The 21,887-nt window shown below is 42.1% G+C and overlaps 1 protein-coding gene across 1 annotated transcript in view; it reads left to right on the top strand.

The window, feature by feature from the left end:
• Window positions 1–21,887, top strand: part of BRINP3 (BMP/retinoic acid inducible neural specific 3) — a 1,009,588-nt gene that overhangs the window by 228,215 nt on the left and 759,486 nt on the right. Inside the window, exon 2 of the mRNA XM_086964475.1 lies at window positions 8,833–9,118. Coding sequence (XP_086820601.1) covers window positions 8,883–9,118 — 236 coding nt within the window. The 5' untranslated portion in view covers window positions 8,833–8,882. The remainder of the gene's footprint in view (window positions 1–8,832; window positions 9,119–21,887) is intronic.

The raw sequence follows: 21,887 nt of genomic DNA, 5'->3' as shown, positions 1-21,887 counted from the left end.
TAAATATTTGACCTTAGACACCAACACCTCAGTACAATCCTGGGCTGGTGGATAATACAAAAGGACTGCTGTGCTACTTTGTTGTCAGAAGGACTGCTACTCTGCAGCCTTGCTACTCTGCTGCTCTGCTGCCTACTGCCTTGCTTTCTGAGAAGGAAGACTTGACCTGCACACTTCATCCCAGGCAGAAGTGACTCCAAGGGGCCAGCCAGCTGACCTCCCTCCTGTTCTGAGCTACAGGGACATAACAAGCTCTAGAGGCTCCAAACTGTTCTTGTGCTGTGTGTAGATTACATGTTGCTTTAAATATGATAGGAGTTGACATTGCCATGGGCATGGTGAAAGGGAAAAGGATGGATCCAAATGGACCGAGTAAAATTATATGATGTCCTTTCTTTGCTACAATAATAAAGAATTATTGCCTGCTGCTGCTCTCTATATCCAGCGCATCCGCCGTGTCACGGCACTGTCTCCAGTCAAGCACAGAGGATGCTCTGGATATAGACAGGCATATCACAGCCCTCGGTTGTTCCATTTTCCTGGCAAATAGAGAGTACGCACCTATGGTTGAAGGATAAAAGATGAATACATCCTTCCTTAATTGAACTTTCCTTATCGGGAGATTTTCAGAGAGCACACATCGACTATGGGAGGATAAATACTGGATACATCCTTCCCCAGCACATCTCTCCTTTCAGGGACACCTTCCATGACTGGCCTGAAACAGACATCTCTCAAATGGTATCCCAGTCCAGTTTCATAAATAGTAAGATATTCACAAATGGGACAATCCAAATCTTCTGGATCAACATTTTTTGTGCATAAGCCTTGAAGAAGTTACAATCATAACGAAAAACGTGTCTATCTGATTGGATTATTTTCCTGTGAGCAGTCACACTTCTTTCTTTTGAATTATACATTTTCTACACTATTAATAATAGTGATCTAAATATTGGAGAGTGCAGAGGTACAGTGGTTCTCCCTGGGTTATAGGTAGGCGCAAGCTAAATGTTGTTTTTGCTGTCATAATCTCACATAAATTCCAGCATTTTGCTTTACACATGGCATGCCAAATACCTGGCTTTACGCCATTAATGCCACGTCAGGTAATTGGCATGCAGTTTGTGGAAAGATCCTATTGTGGGAGCACTGGACAACGTGAATTAACAGAATGTGAGCTGCTTTTGTTCACATCACACATGATTTTGCAATACTGTTTTAGCATGATAGGCATCCTCACACACAGTAAATGTCAGATCAGCATACTGATCAGATTTTAGGGCATTCTGTGTAATTTCCACAAAGGAAATCACATGAATTTAGCCCCGGTGTAGTTATATTCCCGAACCACAGACAAGGGTTTATAAAGAGAGAGGTAGGGCTTCTAACAGCTGGTACAGAGTAAGGCAAGACCAATTTGCTACCATTAGAAATTACAACACACACAATGTGGAATGTTCTAAGCTTAGCAAGCAGAAAAAGAAATACAAGCATTGGAATGTTAAAGCAGAAGCCATATTGCAGCCAGCATTAGCCCCTTGCAGATAATGTTTTCAATGGAGTGGCGGACATTTGAATGATAATAAAAAACTTGTTTATGGGCAGCGCTTTATACAACACTAATACAATTTATAAGAATTATTAATTATTTAATGGTACTCAATATACACCTGTATGGAAATAAAAGCTACGTTGGCCTTTTTGAGATTCTAAATGTTGACCTGTAGATCACAGAAGGTGTCAGCAGTGAGCACTAACTCATGGAGTCTTCTCACCTGCCTCAGTGTTACGGAATATTAGCTTTTGTTAGTGAACCAACTGTGTTCATTACATAGTGAGTTATATGGCACAGCCAGTTGCTTGGCTTGTACCAAAAATATGTCATGAAACAAGTGGAGATGACTTTACCAGCCTCAGAACATGTTTGAAGGTTAGGCCTAGAGTTGAGAATTCTGGCAGGTACTGTAATGTCCAAACCCCAGTAACAACCCGTTATTCTTTGAATACTGCTACTTTAATGTTTATTATAAACCATTAACCTCTTAAGTGCTTCGAACGTTCGGTGGCCGACGGCATCACTACCTCAGGAGTGCTGCCCTCGGCCATTGAACGTTCGAACCTCATAGCTGCAATGGAACGTCCAGCACCTGAGCTGGACGTTCCATAGCCGTTATGAGGCTAACTGGCCAGATTTATGGAGCAAATCTTAGGAAAACAGGAACACACCATGATCCATTCTGAAGCCTAGAAATAATATATTGATCAAATGCAAACAGTTCATATCTACTTTAGGAATCTATCTTTTACACACTTTGATGATCAGATTGCATCAGGTCCATTCCCATTGTACGACTCAGTCGTGATTCTGATGTTGCTTCGATTTGTACTGCAGGTGATCTTTGTGGCTTTGAGATGGGGCAGAGTCTACAGAGCTTGTTCTGCTTCCGGGATTGTTTGAGTTTGCATAGGTAGATGCAAGGGAAGGAAAACATGTTGGGATGGATGTCGGGCTTGTTTTGCCAAAAATGTGAATGCGTCTGGTCCTTAAAATCTCCCAAGTCTCCCCTTAATTTAATGTGCACCTTGATCTCACAGCGAGGCGCACTGGGGGTCTCAGGTCAACTGTTGAAGGACCAGGCAGCCTGGCGATCTGATAGTAGTCAGTGACATGATATATAGATTCTTTCAGTGAAGCAGGTTAGGGATTGAAAGAAGAGTCATTAACAACATTACCCGGGCACTGAAATGGAATGAGTTAGAATCTCTGGCCAGAGTCACTGGTTCCAACTCCCAGGACAGCTGCCCATCAATGATATAGCATTGACATATACATGGAAGGGAATGATGGAATGCTTGAATTAATCTCAGCTTCTGCTAATAATTCTAAACCGCATCCCAGCCCATCTTTATTTTGCAGACCATGCCACCACAGTTTGGACCCAGTCGTATACAAATCAATCTTGACTCCACTCCAATAAGAACAGTTGAGCCCGAACTGCCAGCTAAGGTTGTTCTGGAGCTGGAACACACACAAACCAAGACTGGTTTTGACCTTAATAGGTCTCCTCCGTTGTGTATAGCTTCGTTCCAGTGGCATAGTGTGCATGGTCCCACGTCTGGGCATATCCATCCCATGCTGACCTTGAATTGCCTCAGACTAAAAGGGAAGGAGAGGGTCTCCAATACTTTAAAGGGAAAGGAGGGGTTCACTCAAAAGTAAAGGCAATCTTTCTGTCCAGGATACCTGCTACCTAAAAAATGTAAATGTGAGTAACTGGTTAACCAGCAAATCTAAAAGCTGCTTGGGAGCCAGTATAGTCTCTTAATACATTAAATCATTTGAAGCTTCTCTGTGACAAGGTTTTATTCTTTTTAAAAAAGCACTGAAAGTGGTGTTAACTGCAGAGTGCTGGGGTCATCCTTTTAATGGAAACATATTAAAAAAGTTTTGCATTAGATACAGGTCGATTGTGTTACTGAAATATTTATTTTGAAAACTGTTGTTTTATGTTCAACACATTTTCTATCAACCTATTCTATACTGGGTGCAATAACAACGACACGCATAATTACGAAAACATGTCACCATTCCCAGTGCACCAATCAGGATTCAAATCTGTGTCCCTCGGTTACATACACACAGACATCTACACTATTTGTAATAATCAACTGAGTTTTCCTACCAAAGCAGAGTTAATTCTCCAGGGATTCGTTTAACTTGCAGTTATTTTTCATTTAAGATATTTGTATCATATTTTACTTCCAGTCACTTATTAGTAAATGAACAACATAGTTATAAAATATTTTAAAAATGTTATCCACATTTCTGCCCCACCTCACAGACACTGTCCCCGTCCTATTGCACCCTGGATCAGTGCACTCTGCCCTTGGCAGCAGCCTCGACCTTCACGCAACATGATTGAACGAGTGTGGTGGGAGAAGTCTGTAGAGCAGTTGAAGGGCTGACAGTTTCAAAGCAGTGAGTCACCATAAGTAACATTTGATCTAAAGCATTGGCATTTAATTTTTTTCCAGCCATTTCCAATTCCCCCCGTCTCCTACTTAGAGGCAAATGGATCAGTGGTAGGATAGTTCAGGGAGTTCACTGGTAAACGTGTTGTGTGACAAGCACGTTAGAAGTTTGATTCTTGTCAGAGCCGAGCGATACTCTCGTTTTTCATAGGTATACCACAAGGTGAATCCTGAACTCTCCATAGCATAGGGACTTAGACTGCACTTTACTCCTGGGGCTTTGTGATGCCAAAACATATTTGAGGTCGCTTTTGTTTCAGCTCAGAGAGGCTGTAGCCTAGCGGTTAATGCATACTCCCTGTTTTAGGCAAGGCATACATAGCTCGGAAAATGGCTGGTCGCTATATGTAACATCAGTGTGGAGCTATAAAACTGTGGAATCGAGTGCACCCAGCGTAATAAAATAGATTTCACTACATCCATCCACCAGTTGTACTGTCTCATTGAGAGTTTTGACTCAATCAGTGATTTTTATAGCAAACAACATAGGGTAACTGTCACATGCTTCAGGAAAAAACTATCTTGATTGGCTTTCCTTCCATCACACTTTTTGATGTTGAGTTTCAGCCATTTGCTCTTGATCGACATTCTGATGGCTCACAAACACTGCCTAAACATGGCAGGCTCAGTTGTGCGTCAACCATTGGTTAATATCATTTGGGTGCCCTCAATTTAGCTTTAAAATGGTAAATAAGACAAGACATTGGACATAAGAGGCTGAATATTGAAGAAAAGAACTAAGGTGAGGTTGCGAAGCTAAAGGGAATCTCACAGCGAATATTTTAAGTAGATGAAGTGAAAGGGCCAAGCAGCAACCTTTGTATGCAGCTGGAAAGTAAAGAAAAAAAACAAGCAAGCACTTGACCACAGAGAACCATCTCACACATCCCATTGAGCAGGATAGAGCATTTCACGTTGTGTCAAATGTTGCTGAAAGATTGAATAGGATTAGGGCATTGATACTGCAGGAGGCTGTGCCCGGATAGAGATCGCCACTGACCACTTCTAGTACCAGTAACTCATTGGAATGACCTAGATGGAACCTTGCTTGGATATTGTTAAGTGCATTGTTGGATTTTAGGAAGAGGCAAATTGTCTCCGGTAATAGGGGCTTATTAGGATAGCGGATTTTCCGCATCCTCTGGGCCGGCGGAAGCCACCGCCGGCCCGGAGGATGGGGAAAATCCGCTGCGGACCCACCAAAGACCCACCGCCACATTAGGATGGCTGGTGGGTCCTGGTTTCAGTCCGCTGCTTTTCCACCGCGGTTGGCTTACAACCGCGGCGGAAAAGCTCTAATATGGTGGCGGTGTCTCTCAGACACCGCCAGCCAATTTAGGTCGGGTTCCAAAACATGCTTTTCCACGGCGGGTTTTTCGCCGTGGTAAAGAATGTGGAACTTCACTGCAGGGGCCGTTGTGGGGCCCCTGGGTGAAGGGGGGGTAGGGGGTGCACATGGGGGGTACCTATGGTACCCCCCTGCATTTGTATGCAGTAATCGGCAGGCACCGCACGGTGCCTGCCGCTTTCTGCAAACAAATGCAATGTATGCATTTTTAACATTGCGGCGGGTGCAGCTTGAAGCCGCACCCGCCGCAATGTTAAATATAGACGATGTGACCGCCATGGTGGCGGTCACATCCTAATTGCACAGGAGGGAACTCCGCAGGCCATGCGGAGGTTCCCTCCTACTCTGGGGTCGCGGACGGACGCAAGTCCGTCCGCGATCCTAATGGGCCCCTTAGTGTCAGAGGGTAGAGTTGATTTCTGGGAACCTTCTTTCAAGCCATCTGAGCTAGACCTTTGATCTCATGCCCTCCACTGTCAAAAGTTTTGGCATCAAAGTCACCCACTCTAGAACCCCTGCTGTCGGGTCTCCCATGGTGGCAGGCCCGGGGCCTCTGTGTGGACTCATTGCCGCTGCATAGTTTGACCTAGTAAGGGATTAAACTATCCTAGAAAATCAGCCCAGTTTGATTCGTAAACAATGTTTTTCCCATGGTGAAAGAATATAACGAGAGTGAGAGCAGGCCACCATCAAAATTTGAATCTCACTTCAGATCCATGTTTGCAAAAAGTATTATACTTTAAGACTTCCTACTAGACCTTTGCAATGTCACATTTCAGGATACCTATGGATTGATGCACTTTAATTACATTTGCTTAGCCTTTCTGACAGATATCTGCACGCAGGCCAATGTCCTTTGTATTTCCAGAAAGGTATCTCATCCCCAATTTGCAGATCTGTAGGGGTTAATTACTGTCAAAGGAGGAAGGGAAGGTTGTTATAGCTGGTATAATTGCTGTGCGGGTTTCAGCCAGAAATAGACAGCTTGTATTAAAATGATCATTGGGTCATACTTATAAAACGGCAGGGTCAGCAATAAATTAGATTTCTGAAACGTATTACATTGGTTTGCATATTATTTTCTTAGTCCTTTTTCATCCACACCTATAGAAAATGTTAAGTAGCTTGTTTCCAATGGGCAAAAGATATTGCAGCATGTTTAATGAAATAGTGCTAAAGTATCCTTTCAATGAAGAGATAGGCTAACTGCATATTTAGAATGCCTCTCTTTTACACATTATCAGCCTGATTCATCAAAGACCCGTTTTGCGAGTCTATAATAGCGATTCATAAGGAATCGCTATTACAGACTCGCAAAACGGGATTCATGTAGGAATCGCAAAATAAAATGCGATTCCTACATATTCCTTATTTGCGATTAGCAAATTGCTAATCGCAAATAAGGAATAACTCCCCATTCATTCCTATGGGCCAAAAGGCCCATAGGAATGAATGGGGAGTATTCCTTATTTGCAATTTGCTAATCGCAAATAAGATAGCGATTTAAAGGGTGCCAGGGGTGTCCAAAGGACACCCTGTAGCACCCCTTAAATGCAAATTTAAACAGGTGTTGCGCACACACATGTCCAAAGGACATGTGTGTGTGCAACATGCAACTTAGAAAAATGCTTTTAAAAGCATTTTTCTACGTTTTCGCTATTTACCACGAGGTTTGACCTCGCGGTAAATAGCGGGCCAAAATTGCGAATTCGCAATTTAAAAATGGATGATGAATTGCATTTAAGGAATCTCAAATAGAGATTCTTTAAATGTAATTCCTCGCAAAATAGCGAAATCGCTATTACCGATTTTTTCATTTGGGATGATGAATCCCAAATGCAAAAATCGCACTCGCAAAGGGCCAGATTCTCAGAATCTGGCCCTTTGCGAGCGCAATTCAGCTTGATGAATTAGGCTGTATGCTCCCAGACATTGTCTGCTGCAAGGCAGTACTCCTGGGACTTGTTTTATATAAATGATAGGCTTTTCAACTCATAAAAAATATTTTACTTTTTGACACGTGCTGTAGGCAGCCATTGGCTGCCGCTGTCCAGGCCTTCAGTGTCAGTCCTAAAACACATGACTTGATTCACAAAGGGCCTCCACACTAGTGGGGGAGGCCCAGCAGTCATGGGGAAGCCCCTCACTCAGGGCGGAATCTCTGCAATGAGAATTCTCATTTCAAGATCCCCCCAGAGTCCAATGTTTTTATGGTCACACATATGGGTGGGGTGAGGCCGTTCTAGAGCCCGCGTGTTCTATTTGTCCTTAAGACCACTGCTCCACTTTGGACCATATTACTGTGGCCTTACTAAAAGTCGGATATGCAAATTTGAAATAATCACTATTACCATGATTTAAGGAACAGAGCATGCAATGCAAAGTGTTTTTCATAGTCAAGTATTCCAGTTCATCTGTGCAGAATAAACAGGGTGAACAGAAAAACATTCAATTTCTTACACCATGCACTAGTAAAAAATGCCTCTCTGTAATAACAATTGAGTAATGCCACAATGCCTTTATGTGAGCTGGCCAGAGTGTTGAATGCTGCTCCCTGAACCCCAAGTAAATTTTATCTAAAAAATCTGGTGATTTTTTTTTTTACAATTACTTAAATTGACTTTTTCTTTTCCGGCAGTTTTCAATCATCATCCAATAAGGAGTCACTATAATAAATAATAAGCCAGTATTTGTAAAGCGCAAACTAATCACGCCTAGGGGTTTCAAGGTACTGGGGGCCATCGGGAAGATTAAGAGAGATATTGCCCAGAATCACATGGTTCTGAGCTGACCTGCTGCCAGCACCAGGGATTTAACCATTGAGCCCACTGTTCTGGAGTCAGCCATCCTGGCCACTGCACCACACCTCTTCCTCACCCATGATTCTCTTTTTATTTGCTGCTCTACTGAGGGTCATCAGAGGAGAGTGGATCATAGCTGCTCGCACCACACATTTTACCACTTTTCAGGAGGCTGGCTATGACAGTGACCTATACTAAAGTGCTAAAAATGATTTTATTGTAAAAAACAAACTAGATTTTGTTTTTTTCTGATTACCACATAATTGATTTCAAATATTTTCAAAATATCTGCTATTTTAGGATCTCTTACCACAGAAGGTTTCTGCCACCAGTTTTTGAAGTGCAGGGTTTACAGTCACTATGTATGATAATCTATAAAATGGCAAAGTAACGGAAGGAAAATTAATACAATGGATATTTTTATTATTATCTACAAAATTATACATCTTAGAAAACGCATTTAGCATGGCTTCAATCCTCTTAAGCTCATAGAAATTGTCTGTATAGTGCAATGTTCCAAGAGTAAATAGTGACAGGCACTTTATTTGGCATGTAACTAAAAATTATTACTGTTTTTTTCATAAAAAGAATTTGTAATTTGCATGGGAAGTGGAAAACATGCTCATCTTTTGGCCCTTCTCTTTAATGCAGGTGATGAGGAGAAGCTAAGAGAATGAAGGCGCTCAACCCCCAGCGGAAGCATGATATGGCGGTGCAGTGCGGTTGCTGAATTGCTCTCTCTGATGGCTCTATGGGAGTGGATAGCTCTGAGTCTTCATTGCTGGGTTTTAGCGATTGCGGCTGTCTCAGACCAGCATGCCACCAACCCTTTCGACTGGCTACTGTCTGATAAGGGACCCTTCCACCGCTCGCAGGAGTACACAGATTTTGTGGACAGAAGCCGGCAGGGATTCAGTACGCGGTACAAGATTTACAGGTAGGAGAATAGACAAAAAGACAAATGCCTGCTGTGACCTCCACTGCAAAGTGTGTGTTCCTTCTGTTCTTGTTTCAGATGGTCACTCCTCCTGTTGGAGCTGCACTTCATGGTATTGGAGTCAACAGAAATAGAAGGACTTATCTCCCTACCTCACTTACTGTTCTTGCTGATCATACTCCTTAAACAGGCACATATAGTGGTGTTTCTTCTAATAGGACATTCTTATGCCATGTCATTACAAAGGGTTAACATCAAATGCTCGTTATTGTTCAGTCGAGTGAAATGTGCTAATTTTTTTATTCATCGCTAGAAAATGAAGACTGTATCCTAAAAATAAAGAGTTACTTCTTTCTGCCCCAGGAATCTGTCTATCCCATAATTATCCAACATTTGTCCAGTAATGGATACATTTATCTACTGTGATTCCAAAAGAAAATGGTTTACATAACAAACTGTTATCCTGAAAATCTGGCATGGGCCGTAACTTCATGCATGGAACAATGTTGGACAACACTATCATGTGCTCAAATGCCCCAGCACCTCCAAAGCTGCTCCAATTTAGGAATGAGTTATAGGCACAAGTTTATTTATGAACACTACATCACAATGCATTAACAGTCCAAAAACCAGGTGCCTACGAAATACCACATACATTGATACATACCATATACTTTCCTACCGGGCCTCAACCCAGACGACGTAGTTCATTGTCGATGGATTGTGTTTGACATAAGTTGTTCAAAGCATTTCTTTTTTTTGTACTTCACAAATTATTCTATAAATAATATTGATCTAAGCAGACCTGGTAGTGGAAATCTGGTTGATTTCCCCCCTCACCCATTGCCATGTTTCCCTGTGTTCTCTGCTGACAGCAGAGGACTAGTAGTTTCAGAATTATTTGAAAACCCGAGGAATGCGCCAGCTTGCAACCCCTGCTGTCAGAGATTGATTTTTGGCAACACAAGGAATCTTTATGCAGCCTTGACATGCCATATGTAAGCCTATTTCACCCTGTTTGGCCTAAGTGGCTTGGCTGATTTGTGTTGGGCCAAATGAGTCCTGTAAGCCAACCAGGCATTCCCCTGTGGCTACTTGATGCATTGCATGTACACACACAGTGAATGTATGCTGTTACATTAAGCATGAAAACCAGTTACATATTGATTGGTAGTCTCTGGTCAAGGATATCCCAAAGAGGCGAAGCTGACGAGCTATCTTAGAGTCATGCAAACATAAATGTGTTTGTCCACCAAATACGCTAGTTAAAATAGAAGTTTGCAGTAACGGGTGATAGACTAGGTTGTAAATGGAATAATGTCCTACAGACTGTGGTAAAATGAGAGAGTTAATGTATATAGCACCCAGGAAAGTGACTGGAAATAGTGTATTTAAACTAGTTTTGCTGACAGAGAAGAAGGCACTGTCGAAGGATTAAAGTAGGAGGAGAACAGAGAAAAGGATAATAATTTAGATTAATAACCACATCTTTGAGATCATTGAGATTCATTATGTAATGACTTATCATCTCATGTTGTTTATGTAGTGATAGGAACGTTTGCACCGGGGACTAATGATGCCCACACAATAATTTATATTAGATGAGAGACAACCAAAAGTGTTACTGAACATAGGAACCTTGTCTCTTGAACGTTATGAGTATCTGCTAATACGAGTAGCTATTTCTGTACGATTAAGTTCGGAGGTGCCTGGGATTATTCCACTGTACTATAAAGATTTCAGTTGAAATTGCGTTGCCACAATCAACCAGTCACAACACACAATGTAGAAATGTGTGCTAAGCAGGGAATCAAAATATTGATAGGTTGTTAGTAAGTAGATTGTTTTGGTGAATTGAAAAGCTTCTGTAAGATAGACCCACTGTCCTAGTGACTGTCAAATTAGAATTGCATTGTAGGGAGAGAATACGCCAGAGATTGAAAATTACGCATCAGGCATAGAGTACCACGAGTACCTCGAAAAAGATATGTTATAAAAAGCTATCGCTAGCATCACGTCTGACATTGTCATAACACTGATAATGGGCATGGTAAGATCTCCAAAATACAAATTAGGTCTTGGATTATGTCGTTATGTGTGATACAGGCAGAGATACTACAGAAAATATCTGTTTCAGAGTAGAGCCTTAAATTCCCAGACACTGGATTGGCTAGATTCAAAGTTTTAGGAATATCGATCATTGTAGAAGGAATTCCTGGTTTGAAAGACACAAGTTGGGACAGATAAAGGGGAAACATTACGAAGATCGTGTAATAATGACTTTACAATTCTGGAGACACATCTTCTAGGGTTTTTCAACTATCAAATTTACACAACTGCTATTGTTATAGCATTTGGATCCTTCTAATTGGGTATTTCTATTTCATCCCCAAAATGTTGTATATAAAGCTAGATTCTGTGCAAGGAAAATTGCGAGTCATTAGTAAAGATAGACAGGAAACATTTGGGGGAGGGAGATATAGTGCATTAAAGAAAAGTTCAGTATAATCTGTGATATATCACACTGCCAAAGACAGCAACTCAGAAGACAAGTAAGGGAGATACTGCAGATCTACAAGCGAGGAGAGAAAGATGATTTGAACTCAAATAAGATCAGGGGAGTAAGGGGAGTGTTGTAAGGCTAGTGTTAGGGGCTTGCAGTACGCTAGGGACACTCAGCTGACTATCTACTAGAGTGGTCTTGTCAGGAAAGTCTCAGAAAAAAATTCTTACTTTTATAGATTTGGTGACAAACTAAAAAACCACAGAGGATGAAGAGGGTGATTAACGCTTTTTTTTGTAATCTAGTGAATAGTGTGCAGGTTTGTACGCATACCGTAGAACAAAATTGATTTTTTTTAGAATGAAGTTCAGGACTACATACGTGAGGTACTAAGTTCAATGTCTACATTTTTCAAGTAATATGTTCCGTGATGAAAACATCCCTCAAGGTTATGGTTTCTGAGTATCTCAGGCAGAAAAATGTCGCCAAGGACTTTATATTGCTTTAAAAAAAAAACTAGATTAGATCATCATCCTATCTACTTTGTGTAAAGCAAATTGGAGAGGCAAGACACCTCTTTTATCACAAATTGTTATAGCCCACCTTATAAGAAACGAATAGATGAACTGTAAGGTAGGATATCACTACCTGTAAACGGCAAATTGCCTAAACAAAGACATATAGTGTAGGCATAATAATATTTAGGGCAGTGTTAAAGAATGTTGTGGCATGTCTTTGATGGTCACGTGGCAGTAGTCAAAGCCTTTGACTCCTGGCAAGAAGGATACAGACACGTCTGGCATATTTTAATCCTACTGGTACCACCCCACAAAGAAATGTACATGCCTTTCAATCCCTCACACCTGACACCCACCTTAGCACTGGCCTGTAATTAACCTTGCTTGTGACTACTCCTTGCTCTCTTCAGTAATCTTTTCTGTGACCTAGAGGTCAGTGCCCTGTATTCTTTCAGCAGCAGGTGTAATAAAATGGGAGTTTAAGGCTTGGCAAAAAGTGTTATATGTGAAGTGGCAGTAAACTGCACACACAGATCCCTCAGTGGCAGGCCTGAGACAGGTTTGAAAGTCTACTAGCTTGGGTGGCACAATCAGTGCTGGAGGCACACTAGTAGCAATTCATTTACAGGCCCGAGTATATGGTATACGACTTTACAAGGGACTTACAAGTAAATTAAATATGCCAATTGTGTATACACCAATGTTGCCATGTTTAGAGGAGAGAGCACATGCACTTTAGCAATGGTCAGCAGTAATAAAGTGCTCAGAGCCGTAAAGCCAGCAAAAAGAAGGTCAGAAAAATAGAAGGAGGAAGGCAAAAGGTTTGGGATGATCCTCCAGAGAGGGCTTTTTCCAACAGCATGATTCTCAGTTGTCAAATAAGTGATGAATATTATTTATGACTTGGAGAGTGGCGTTTCCATGTTGCAGCCTTTGCAGCAGCTGGATTGATGGTTTCAGAGGAGGCGTTCCTGCTGTGTGAATGTGTTGAGTTGATTTGCCTCTCATTTTTCATTAGCTTTGTATTGGAATGGAAGAGTCTTCATGGGTCTAAAACTAAATAAAATATTTGGATCAGATAGATTATTTGTTTTAAGAATGGAGAGATATGCCCCAGTTTCGGAAAGTCAGTAAAGTTTTCTTCAAGAATGAAATGCTGACAGTAGGACATATTTTAGAAAAGAAATTGTAATTCAGTTTAATCAAGAAAGTTGATGTTCTTCAATTAGTTTCAGTTCCTCAACTGGCCTCTGGAGTGCTAAGCAGGTCCTACTCTTGACACGTTGTCAGCAACACTTGATTTAAATTTTTGTATATACCGGCGTTAGCTTTCCAGCAAGTTATAGAAAGACAGCCTGACCCATTTAAGACCATGCAACTTCTCAGGTGCAGTATCTTGGTCTGCGGTGCCACTCACCTTCATTGTTTGAATGCCCAGAGGACATGGGGACAGTGTGCCAGATTATGGGAAAATGTGCTTTCTGGAGTGCAATCATGAAATTATCAGCAGTGGGGTTAGTGCTGTGGTAAAATGTGGAGTAGTAGTGTCAACCTGCTGCCCCGCCACTGCAGTTAGATGATTGGCTGGTTTTGAGAATGGAGCAGAGATCCACCCACAAGCAGGTGCTGTGTGTGACTGTACCCACCTGTGGTGTAATATCTGAGATTACACATCCCAAATGTGTAGCTACTGTGATGCAGTTTGCCCCTGTACCCATGCTAGTAATACTAAAGTATGCAAACGTTACCACAGCACAGTGATGGAACAGTCTTTCCATTTGAGACAGAGCAGGTAACAAAATATCTGTCGTGTCTCTACTGAGTCACCTTCTTGGTGCTAAATAATCCTGAGTTAAATGAAATGTCTATACATTGACTTTAATTTCTAAGCCCCCATCATATTTATCCAAGCATCCCCTAAGGGACATACGAGCACCGGTTTATTTTGGTTTTCTGTGCAGAGATCTAAACCCTGACATTGTGGCTCTGGTGTTTCCCGTTATCAGAGCATTGCTGTGATTTGCACGTTAGACATTAGGGAAACGTTTCGTCACATTCCAATGAGCTAAGGCATGTGTGATATATTTTAAAGAAGAGGGCTCTTGAAGGAGACGTCATGAATTTTAAATCTTTTAGAAAAGGTTGTTTGCTTCTAGTTCCTAGAATGTCCACCAGAGGGCTCTGAGCTTCAGAACATGCACCTGCGCGATGCAGAGAAGAGATATGTAAATTGTACATTAGTGCAATGTCAAGCAGGCGCGACTGATGAAAGGAAATGAGAATGAGACCAGGAAGAGGTGGCGTTGTTGTGGCTGGCCTGGTACGTAGAATATAAGGATGGCAGTGACCAATACATCGGCCTTTGAGTGAAAAAAGTGCGCTGTAGTGAAAATGGACGAGTTCGCCTTTCCACGGAGAAATGTTTTGGTTAACGATGTACGCATTGCGGATGGTGATGATGATACACGAGATAATAATGTGCAGCTGCACAAAGGCCCCACAACCCCCTCCTCAAGGACAGTCGTCTTATGATTGCAGTTATTTAATCAGTTAAAAAATACAGAGGCGAAAATGAAATATGAAATATAGAATTTTATAAGAGCGGCTGCGGGCTACCTCATGAACAGTAATGATGTGGTCAAGTGACAAGGATGACGTGCTCTGTCCGTCCTGACATTTTGGGCACTGGCACTTTACAAACTACGATTTTTGAGCCAATCACCTCAATGTCAAAAGAAAAAAATACAAGTCGACGAATGCAACATGAAGTTGGCCAAGATATAAGGTCTGGCTAATAGTGTCGTGATGCAGTTGGTTGTTGATTATTTGGACCCTTGCCATTTTCAGTCAGGCATTTTGAAGGATATTCGACACTCCAGGTAAAATATCTTTTGTCACTCGAGCACGCCGCCGCCGCCCCCAAAAATAAGGCAGCCTAGGGCGGACCGCCCCCCCTTGCTACACCACTGCTTTGCCTTTTGGATATACCATACCTGTGTGCAGCCCATATTGAGATCATAGGGCTGTATTCATGTATGAAGACCACAGACACCCGAATGGCATGTTGTGACTTGAGTCGATGCTATGCACCCTTTCCTAAATCGCGCCTTCCCGGCTGCTCAGCCAGGATGAGTGCTGGAGAGCTTGGTGAGGTACTGGAATGCTCCAGTGTCTGCTGAGGTGGGGCGTGTCAGTTGAAGTGCGTGGGCTGAGCAGCAAGGAGGCTGCTCCTGGTGGGGCCATCTCCTATGTAATGTTCAGCCATCTACCTGAAACTTACTATCTTAATAACCTGTAACTACGTTTTAATAAACCTTCTTCATATGACCTACTCTATGGCTACCTGGACTTCCTTGCCTTTCAACATTTAACAAAGCGGTTAGGGTAGAGGTATCGCATGTTGGTTCCCAAGCACTTGGTTTATGCCAGACATTCGGTCTGACCACCATCTACGTAGATCTTTCGCATTCACGGTCTCAGCGTGTAAATCTATGCCTGGTGGATGTTATGTTAAGTTATGTTAGCAAGCACTTATAAAGCGCACGTACTGCCTTAGGTTTCATGGCGCTGAATACTGAAGGCCATTGCGACCGAGTTACTAGGCATAGGCTTGCTCAAATAGCCATGTCTTCGGGGACTTTATGAAGCTGAGGAGGTTGTTATAGCTTCTGAGTGCCGGAGGGAGGGAGTTTTCAGAATCTGGGGGCCAGGTGGGAGAAGCAGAAGCAACCCTGACGTTTCCGTCTAAAAGACGAGGTGGTGAGCAGGAAGTGGTGAGCTGAACGTAGACTGTGCCGCAGGGTATATTTGGTGATCATGCAGCTGATGAATCTGGGGCTTTTGCCGTGCAGAGCCTTGAAGGCTAAGCAGCCAGTCTTAAAGGATACGCGATGAGCTATCGGGAGCCAATGAAGTTGTGCTAAGCAAGGCCCAGCTGACAACCACTTAGGTTGTTTATGAATCAGTCTAGCTGCCTGATTCTGGACCATTTGGAGCCTTTTTTGCAGACCGACAGGTAGGCCGAGATAGATAGAATTTGAGAAATGGAGCCCTGAGAGTATTAATGCTATGGATATCCTGAAACGCTGATTTCAAGGCTGATGCCCAGACTCGTGTAGAGGGAGGTTCTCCAGTCTTTCAAAGGTCCTTCAGTCTCCTCCAAGGGAGGGAGCAGTCAGACACTGAACCGTATGGTGCAGACCCTAGGTGAGAGCAAAGTCTGTAATTCAGGTCATGCCCACTGCTTTACGAGGGCAGTGTGGCACCCCAGAACCTACCTCAGATAGTAAGCTCATTCTTTGGTGGAGTGAAGGGCATCCTGAATGGACCCTCTTCCACCCATGAAAGTCCAGCATCCCAAAGGCACATAGTAGAATGCTATGAGATGGTTTAGAAAGGCCCCCTGCTGTGTTAAAATCTGTTCCTTTGGTCCATGCTCTGCAGCTGCTGAACAGACACTGGCACCAGCAGGGTATGATGCCTGTTAAATCAGAAAATCTCGTGAACCTAGTAGCATTTTGAAACTCTAACCAAAAGGGAATTAATAGTCGCAATACCTGAAAAATATCATAATTAATATACATCCGATATTGCTTCCATTACTCAAATAAATTGCATTGGCGGTGGGGAGCTTGTTTGTCCTAAATTCCACTTGCTGTGCATGTCGGATAAGTGAAGAGTCTGTAAGGCACTTTTTAATATGAGAACAGTATTTTTAAAATTCATATTTAATGGGCATTCCAGTGGTGCGACAGAGTAAGCTCGTTTGTTGCCTGTCCTTGGCCTTTCTAACCGAGATTGCTCCTTTGCCATAAAACTTTTAGATTCCCTATACCGAATTGTTTTACATTACAGTGGTGGGGGTGATTAATGGTGCTGTCTTAGATTCTCTGAACAAGGGCCCTCTATCCTTTTATGCTGCACTTATGTGATTAACGTTTTAATATTATGTGTGTTTTAGTTTTATTTTGTAAATAGCTTTATGATGATGTTTTATCGAACGTGCTAAATAAAATGTACTTGCCTCATAAAGCCAATAGCATTCTGAGAACGCCAATGGAAGCATAATCACAGATCCATTTCTCTGATACCAGCCTGTGCCTGGCATACAAATATTTGAATGGACAAAGCATAATGTGCCGGTTACAGGATATGCAGTGTAGCCAATATGCTTGGATGAGTCCAGGTCATTTCACATGAACAGCCATCTTGTGAAAAACGCTCCACCCTGAAGGCCTATACATGCATTAATTGACGATGTACGACCTGTCACTCAAGAACCTAAGGGGCTCCTTTCAGCCAATAGATGCATTTTTAAGTGGATTAGTGACTAGCTTCACAGTCTAGGTGCTCATTGGAGAAGAACCACATTCACTCCGCGTGTACAAGTGAGCTGGACTCCCATGTGATACATATGTTCTCTGGTGAAGAGTCGCCTGCCTGTCAAACTAACTGAGCCCGTTCACTCCTAACATTTAGTGGGAAGCATTTGATGCAATTCATGATCTTCAACTGAGAATAATGCTAACTTGCTGTGTGTTGCACTTCATTATAATTGCATTTATGTATCCCCACATTCCAGAAAAGGGGTCCAAGCACATGTATGGAATGTTGGCACGCAACACCTTGGGAGCGCTGTGGATGGAAAGGTGGGTGTTATCGTGTGGCCTATATGGGTAGTGTTTCGATGTTTGCAAAAATCAGAGCTGTGCTCTTATAACGGTTTTTACTGCGCCAATGTGTGAAATGTATGCAAAATGAATAGAGGGATTCTGGTAAATGTGTGGATAGAGAGTGTGTGACATATAGTGTCATAGGGTAGAGTGGACTAAAGTGGTACGGAGCGGTGTTCAGGGAGCTCTGTACAGTGGAGGTCAGTGCTATGGCTTCGAGTGGAGTATGTTGTTGTACAGGTGAGTGACATAGAGTGGAGTGGAGTGGAGTGGCATACAGTATCATGACTGTCATTGAGGGAGTAGAATGTTATAAGGTGGAGTGGCATTGAGTGGAGTAGGTTGTTATAGAAAGATCTGGAGTGGAGTGAAGTGTAGTAGCGTAGAGTGAAGTGAAGTGTCATGGAGTGGCATAGAGAGAGTTGAGTGGAGTCTTGTAGAATAGATTCACATAGAGTGGAGTAGATTGTCATAGACTTGAGTAGCATAAAGTGGAGTAGAGTGCTGTGGAGTGTCATAAACTTGAGTGAAGTGTCATAGAGTGGAGTATCATAGAGAGGATTGGCATTGAGTATTGTGCAGTAGAGTGTCATAGAGTGAAGTGTCATAGAGTGGAGTATCATAGAGAGGATTGGCATTGAGTATTGTGCAGTAGAGTGTCATAGAGTGAAGTGTCATAGAGTGGAGTATCATAGAGTGGAGAAAAGTGGAGTGGAGTAGATTCAAATAGACTGGAGTGTCATAGAGTGGAGTGGCTAGAGTGGCATAGTGGAGTAGTGTGCAGTAGAGTGGAGTAGAGTAAAGTGGCACAAAGAGAGTTGCATAGAGTGTTATACAGTGTCATAGAGTGTAGTAGTATCTTGTAGAGTGGAGCTGAGTGTTGGAGAGAGGAGTGGCATAGAGCTGAGTGCCATAGATTGGAGGGGCATAGTGTGTCATAGACTGGTCTAAAGTGTTTTGGAGTGGAGTACAGTGGAGTGGCATAGAGTGGAGTGTTATAGAGTGGAGTGGAGTAGAGTGGAGTGGGTAGAGTGGAGCAAGGTGGCATGGGGTGGCATAGAGTGAGTTGAATAGAGTGTCATAAATTAGATTAGCGTAGTGTGGAGTAATATTGTTGTAGAGTAGAGTAGCATAGAGTGGAGTAGACTGCTGTAGAGTAGAGTGGCATAGGATGGAGTGAAATGTTGTAGAATGGAGTGTCATATAGTGAAGTGTTGTAGAGTGGAGTGGCATAGAGTAGAGAATAGGTTGTATAGTGGATTGGTGTAGAGTGGATTACAGTGTTGTAGAGTGGAGTGGCATGGCCTAGCATAGAGTGGAGTGGTGTAGAGTGGCATAGTGGCATATAGTGGACTAGTGTCTTAGAGTAGAGTGGAGTAAAATGGCATAGAAGGAGTTGAGTGTAGTAGAGTGTTGTAAAGTGGAGTAGAGTGTTGTTGAGTGGAGTGGAGTAAAGTGGCATAGAGGAAGTTGCATAGAGTGGTACAGAGCTGAGTAGAGTGTTGTAGAGCGGAGGGGTGGAATGTGCATTAGAGTGGAGTAGAGTGTTGTACAGTTGAGTACAGTGAAGTGGCATCGAGTTGATTGGAATAGAGTGAAGTGGTGTAAAGTGGAGTGGAGTTGTGTAGAGTGGAGTAAAGTTTGCCTGGAGGGACATGGAAAGAGTTGAGTGGAGTGTTGTAGAGTAGATTTACACAGAGTGGAGTAGGATAGAGTGAAGTAGAGTGGAGTGGCATAGAGTGGAGTGAAGTGTCGTAGAATGGAGTGTTGTCGAGAAGAGTGATACAGAGTACGGTGCAGTAGAGTGTAATTGAGCTAAGTGTTGCAAAGTGAAGTGTCATAGAGTGGAGTAGCGTTGTGTCGAATGTCATGGAGTTGCATGAACTGAGATAGAGTGGAGTAGAGTGGAGTAATGTAGAGTTGAATGGTGTAGTGAGGGGTATGCATGGTGTGGTTGTGCACTGCCATTACAGACTACACCTTTTAAATCGAAATGACCATTACATTTGCACACACATACAGTTTTGTTGATGAAGGTATACAGGTTACAAATGATAATGTGCGGAAATTTCATCACCCAATGTATTGATTTGTCTTGATCATATTAAGGTTTTAGTTTCCACCACACTTAAGACGTACACAAATTGTGCTTCATTTAAGCATTCCTAATTCTGATATATTCTGAAATATCTGCACAGTTCATTTACAGGCATTTAAATTAATTTGTGTGCTAGAAAAATCCTTCCTTCTCACAGCAAAATTGTAACATAAATCCTCACACTTTGAAGTCAGAGAACGAATAGTAAACACCGAGGTCTGACATTTTATCTCTGCATTTGAATGCACAGTAAATATGACAAGATAAGAACAAGATTTCAAGGAATATTTACAGAAATCGAGTACTCGTGGAAAAATACAGTAAATAAGCTTGGCTACAGGGTAAGGACAAACACAAGCTAGACAGCCCAGAACAAATAAAGCCACCAAATAGCAAGCAAATGTGAGTTACAAAATACAAAGTCAAAGTTAAGCAATGGGTGGAATGCATTTCAATGGAAGCTTTCTGACTGTCCCCAAGAAGTAGTTAGCAAACCAGATGGCTTTGACCTAAAAAGTACTAAATTGTTGCCTTCCAGCCTCTTCACTGCAATATTGAGTAGACATCAATTTCAGGGTTTGGACCTCCAAGGAGCATTGTGTATTAAGGGGCGTGTCTCAAGTGTCTGACGTGGCTGATCCTGCTTATGTTAGAGACTGAGCATGAGGGTTCCAATGCAGAATTGAAGCTAGGTCTGGTGCTCAGGTACTCCTGGTAGTTATTGTTTTATTTCCAAACGACATCTTGAGGAGATTTATCTCCAATGACTTTTCACAGGATTTCATTATGGGGAGAAAACTCACGTTTCGATCACAAGCATACCAAAAACCTGAGCCCCACTCATCGCTGGCCCTTCCTTAGTTTTCCTTTGATTGAATTTGAAATGGATCACGGACAGGGAGGCGCCTGCAGTGGGTTGTGGCTGAGAAGCAAAACCACTAACTATTGGTAGTTGCCTCCTGTTATGTAGAACACTCACCATCCAGAAAATCATTCAGCAAATGTAGGCAGTAAGATATAAGCCATGCCTCTGCAGAGTACACAAGCAAGGCAGAAGAAATGTATCTCCCCTACGGTCCTGGAATGCATATAAGAACACAGAAGACGCAGTATTGAAGGGTCAGGACGCGTGACTAGGGAACATAAAAGTACCGCTGTTTTAATTCCCATAACAGTCAAACCTGAGAAACTGATTTACATAGAGCAAGTAGCCTCAATACCCATGAGCGAGGCAAAGCTCATAAGCAGAATTCCTGCAAAATGTGTATCCGCAGATGATTACATAGACTTCTGGAAATCATATGATGTGAGGATCCTCATCATTATTCTCTAAGTAAATTCATAACAACCCCAACAGTCTTTCAAATCATAATCAGATAACTCAGAATTGTGGCAAAATTTGAGAGAGGTAGGATTTACATATTTTATCCAAAGCCACAGGCTCCACTATGATAAATATTTTTACAGTTATAGGCAATTGAAATACAAAATATTTGAGACTGAATATTTCGGTAAATAGTAATTGGAGGGATTCTCACATCAAACGAGTAATACTCATATATGCTGTTTTGTCAAGGCTTGGATTATATTATCATTTAATAGAAATGCATCGTGAAAAAGGCTCATGAATTAGTGCTTCTCCCTGCTATATTGAGTTGCATTGACTTAGAGTTGTGTAAACTCTCTAGTGGGTTTGATTTCCATGAAGTTCATACAATTATATACATTTCAAGTTATAACATTTTAGGTTTGACAAATAATGCATTATTAGCCAACGCTGCTGCTGAGTTGAGAAGTACCTAAAATGTGTGTTTGTAAGGAGGGTAAAATAGTTGGTGTTTTTTGTTTTGAGAAGAACCCAATTGAAGGCAAAAACATGCGGTCCTTGCAACTCCTCCATCAGACATAAATATGTGAGGGAGGCAGCATCTCCAGAGGTACCATCTCTACTGTTAATCATCAGAATCAGAAGAGATAC

This window comes from Lissotriton vulgaris, chromosome 1_1, assembly GCF_964263255.1.
Source record: "Lissotriton vulgaris chromosome 1_1, aLisVul1.2, whole genome shotgun sequence".
Lineage (NCBI taxonomy): Eukaryota > Metazoa > Chordata > Amphibia > Caudata > Salamandridae > Lissotriton > Lissotriton vulgaris.
The sequence above is the reverse complement of the archived record's forward strand: the minus strand, read 5'-3'. Positions and strand labels throughout refer to the sequence as shown.